General features: G+C 43.3%; 1 protein-coding gene across 3 annotated transcripts; it reads left to right on the forward strand.

Annotated features, from left to right (window-relative positions):
• The first annotated feature begins 887 nt into the window (after positions 1 to 887).
• Positions 888 to 2,978, forward strand: LOC306706328 (CCN family member 1-like). Of its 3 annotated transcripts, none has more exons than XM_079173359.1 (5): positions 888 to 1,009; positions 1,090 to 1,303; positions 1,382 to 1,735; positions 1,865 to 2,067; positions 2,236 to 2,978. In XM_079173359.1, exons 1-5 carry the CDS (start codon positions 968 to 970, stop codon positions 2,536 to 2,538), a joined length of 1,116 nt encoding a protein of 371 aa, XP_079029485.1. In that variant the 5' UTR covers positions 888 to 967; the 3' UTR covers positions 2,539 to 2,978. The 3 variants fall into 3 exon arrangements, with proteins under 3 accessions (XP_079029485.1, XP_079029486.1, XP_079029484.1); XM_079173360.1 differs by having other exon boundaries at positions 1,385 to 1,735; XM_079173358.1 differs by having other exon boundaries at positions 1,090 to 1,735.
• Positions 2,979 to 4,317: the final 1,339 nt, after the last annotated feature.

Consider the following 4,317-nt stretch of genomic DNA (forward strand, 5'->3'; position numbering starts at 1 on the left):
CTTCAGGCAATTCTTAAGTTTTCTTCTTCCTTTCTTCTTTCTTTTCGGTGTGTTTCTCATTCAGGCCGAACAAAGGAGTCCTACGGTTCTAACATTCCATGAGGCTCTTGTCTCCTTTTTAAAAAATATTGAAGTCTAATCCATCCACGCCCTTATAGGTGAGTGACACTAGCGAGGTTGGAGAATGCAAACACCGATCACAGACATAGGGCAGCAGTCTAAACACCGCTTCGACCATGATAGAAATTCAGTTGCTCATAGAAATATGTGGCTTTTCTTCAATATTTATGTCAGAACTTGTGGTGCCCCGATGTTGAATCCCCGTTGGACTGCGCCCACATGCATGAGGTGGATATCTCAGGTATCACACGAGTACCCTTTCTTTAATTTTCCTTTATTGAACCAGGTAAAGTCTCATTGAGATTCAGAGAGATCTGACCAAGAAGGTGGCATTAGTAAGCACCATATTTATATATATATATGCATGCGTTTAGCAGCAAACATTGTACTGCATTGCTTCAATAGAATACAATTCAGGTGCAGAACATGTCTTTAAGCCACTTGTCTTTGAAATGTTTTATTACTTAGAAATTATAATTCTAAGAGCTTGTTTATTTCATAAGAGAAGAGCTACTTCATGATTACAAGACAGATATAAAACGATATAATTACAGGGACACTTTGGAGAGAAAGCCCTACAATAATTGAAGTTAGTCTGGGTGGTTCTTGTCTCACTGAGCGAGGAGAGGAGTGGAGGCGTTCTTCTTCTGGGAGGACTCGTGGTTGAAGCATTCCTCTCATAGTTTCGGGACACCTCTTCAGCCCGCGCATACGTCAGGTCTGCTCAGAGTGTATAAAAGGAGACGGGGACTCCGAAAGAGGGAGAACAAGCACTCGTTAACTCACTGCCAGGTCGGCTGTATGATAGAGATTTTTATTTCTGGAAAGATAACTTCAACTTCTGAAGATGTGGAAAGTCTTTTTCATTGTGGTCCTCTGTGTGTCACTGGTGAGGACATACTCACTGTTCATTCATAAGCTGCGTCTTCGAGGTTGTTATAAGAGGACCAATATCTGTTTTCATCCCAGGTGTCGGCGTCGTGCCCGAAGGACTGCCGGTGTCCCCCCGACACCCCGAGGTGTGCAGCGGGAGTCAGCTTCGTGCTGGATGGCTGCGGATGCTGTAAAGTTTGCACACGGCAGCTCTTTGAAGACTGCAGCAAGACACAGCCATGCGATCGCACAAAGGGACTGGAGTGCAACTTCGGAGGGGGACATAGCTCTGCTAAGGGCATCTGTCGAGGTGAGTTATTGTCTTTACTCACTTTGTCTGTTTACTCTTCTCATTTCAAACCTCACTACTTCCTCCGTTTCTCGAAAGCAGCCAAATCAGATGGAAGAACATGCGAGTACAGCAACAACATTTACCAGAACGGGGAACTCTTCCGCCCAAACTGCAAACACCAGTGCACTTGCATGGACGGTGCTGTCGGATGCGTCTCCCTCTGCCCACATCAGCTCACGCTGTCCAAACTGGGCAGTGCTCAGCCCAAGCGGGTCAAGTGCCAGGGTGGGTGCTGTGAGCAACTCGTCTGCCCCGAGGAGGCAAAGACGGAGAGCTCTGCGGTGAAGAAACACCGGAAAACTCACAGCAAAGACAGACCGTCTGAAGACAACCTCGCCAACAGGAATGAGTTGGCTCCTGCGTGGAGAGGAGAATCTAATTCTCTCCCGGGTGAGCAGCTTTGTACAGTGTCCAGTCCTTTCTGGTCACATTGCTAACTTATCTAACAGGGAGCCAACGGACAAGGAAATGTATGTGAGATTGCACTTCTCTTACCTTATTTTTTTCATCTCTGCGCAGCTTTTAGGAGTCACCCAACGGGCCATATGTTGGTCACAGGAGTCAAGTGTGTGTCTCAAACCACAGCTTGGTCACCCTGCTCCAAATCCTGTGGCACTGGAGTGTCCACCAGGGCGACCAACAGCAACAGCCAGTGCAAGCTGGTGAAGGAGACTCGGATCTGTGAGGTCCGCCCGTGCAAAATGACCGTCACCAAATTAAAGGTATATTCCACTTTTTTAATGTCTTATTTGTTTTTAGTATGATTAAACAAAGAAACATTTTGATCATTTCATAATATGGTGGCTTGTGGTCTTAGCATGGTTTGTCGAAGGAAGATCTGAAACATAATTCATATTTTCACGTGCTTTTGGTGTTCTTTCCTCCAACAGAAAGGTCAGAAATGTAACCACATAGAAGAGGCCAGCCGTCCAGTTAAACTGTCCCACGCAGGCTGCCGTAGCCTGAAGAAGTTCCAGCCGAGGTACTGCGGCTCCTGCTCAGATGGGCGATGCTGCAGGCCTCACCGGACCCGGACGTTACCGGTCCGGTTCCGATGCAAACACGGGGAGATCATCAGAAGGATGGTGATGGTGATTCAGTCATGCAAATGTAACCTAACTTGCTCCGGCAGCAACGAAAGGACACCCGCTCGCTACAGACTTCACAATGACATCCACAAACTGAACATGTAAAGTTGTAATGTTCCTTAAGCGTTGACTCCAAAAAAAGTGTGCACTTTGTGGTTGCATACATCTGCAGGATGAATTTCTTGAATGTATTGTTGATGATTTTGCTTCATAACATTGGAGCCTCGTGGTTTGCTTCTTTTTGAAGCTGTTTTTTTTACATTGTGAAGATTATTTTTCTAGTTAAATAAATGTGTGTTCTACATTTTTATTTTATACACACTTACTATATTTACACCTCCTTGACGAGACATGACAACATGGAAATGACGCACAAACTACGGCAGCTGCTAATTCATTACACATATCTCCCCATGTTCCTGTTGATTTAATGTTCTACATTTTATTTATAAGAAATAATACTTCAGTGTATTGTTATATCCAATGATGGGATATTGTACAATGGTATTGGATTGACATCCTCTACACTCACTTGCCTATGTAAAATGAATATGACTGAAAATATACTTTAAGTTTGACCAATTAACTGCAGAATTTAATGTTTACATTCTTCTTAAATAAACACATAAAACAGTGCAATTTTCTCAAATACTAATTATTTTTATTTTTGAATAAGAAAATGGGGCTTGCAATAATCTGAAAAAAGGAATCTCTCCGGGTTCTGTTGTAACAGTTTTCAGTAGGAAATGAGCTACACTGTTTCAACTGCATCTAGCCGACCCACGTCTGAAACAACCTCCATGCCACTGAATAGTGTAGGCCAGGGGAAGAGTTTAATGTAAACCTCAGAGTGGTTTCCCTGCTGTTGGACAGATGCTGGGCACAAGCTGCAGAATTTAGTTTTATGAAAAAGTTAAAGGGTGGCAGAGAATAATCTAAGCTTTGCACAGAGAAATGTTACACGCAGAACAAAGGACAATTCTGAATTGTGTTGCTCTTAATATTGAAGCGAGTGTTCTTCTCCATCCAACATCATACATGAGTTAGACCAGTGTGTGGGACCTTCAGAAAACCGTTTATTATGTGCAACAGTGAAGCATCTGTTTGTTATTTTTAAATATTGGTCCAGCGGTCTAGATTTTGTCAGAAATAATAAAATAAAATAGCGTCCAGCTCATTTGAGTCTTAACGAGCACATACGCTCAGGGTGTGTCCATCACGGTGCTGAAATGTGATACCAAACAAATTGCCAGAAGTCACGCGTAAGCTAATTTTCCAGCAAACGGCAGAGAAAAGCAAATTCCCAAAGTGTGATCAATAGAATTACGTAAACGGGCAAGACCAAGAGGGCGAGAACAAGAGCAAAGGGAAAAAGCAGCAGTACTGACGCAGGCAGCCGTGAAATGGTTCCATCCCCTGACGGAGAACATAACAATAGAGCTTTGTCTGTAAGGGAACTTGAGAGGAGAACTGCCCACTCGGGGGACTATAAGACCACTGCAAGAACACATCAGGTCTGATGGTTTATGATCACAGATACAGTACGGGACCACAAGCAGCAAGAGAAGAACAGTACAACACAAACATAGGTCCGCTTTTAGGTAAATTGTGCTTCTACGCCTCATTTAAAAAAAACTTCCATTACAACTGCGTGAAAACTAACCAGCAACATTTTAAAGCTGTTTGGAAACTGTCTGGGTGTTGCAAGTATCTCAGTAATTATGTTTGCAGCCCTAAAGGCATGAACTTCACAAGTGACAGCTGAACAAATGATTTCCTGCATCATTCATCTCAGTCAAGCTGAGAATCAAACACAGCAGAGGAATAATGGGAGCAAAGTTGAAGCATATTTTGTAATATTGGAAAACATGGTTTATTCTGCCT

The sequence above is a fragment of the Pholis gunnellus genome (assembly GCF_910591455.1).
Source record: "Pholis gunnellus genome assembly, chromosome: 14".
In the NCBI taxonomy this organism is placed as follows: domain Eukaryota; kingdom Metazoa; phylum Chordata; class Actinopteri; order Perciformes; family Pholidae; genus Pholis; species Pholis gunnellus.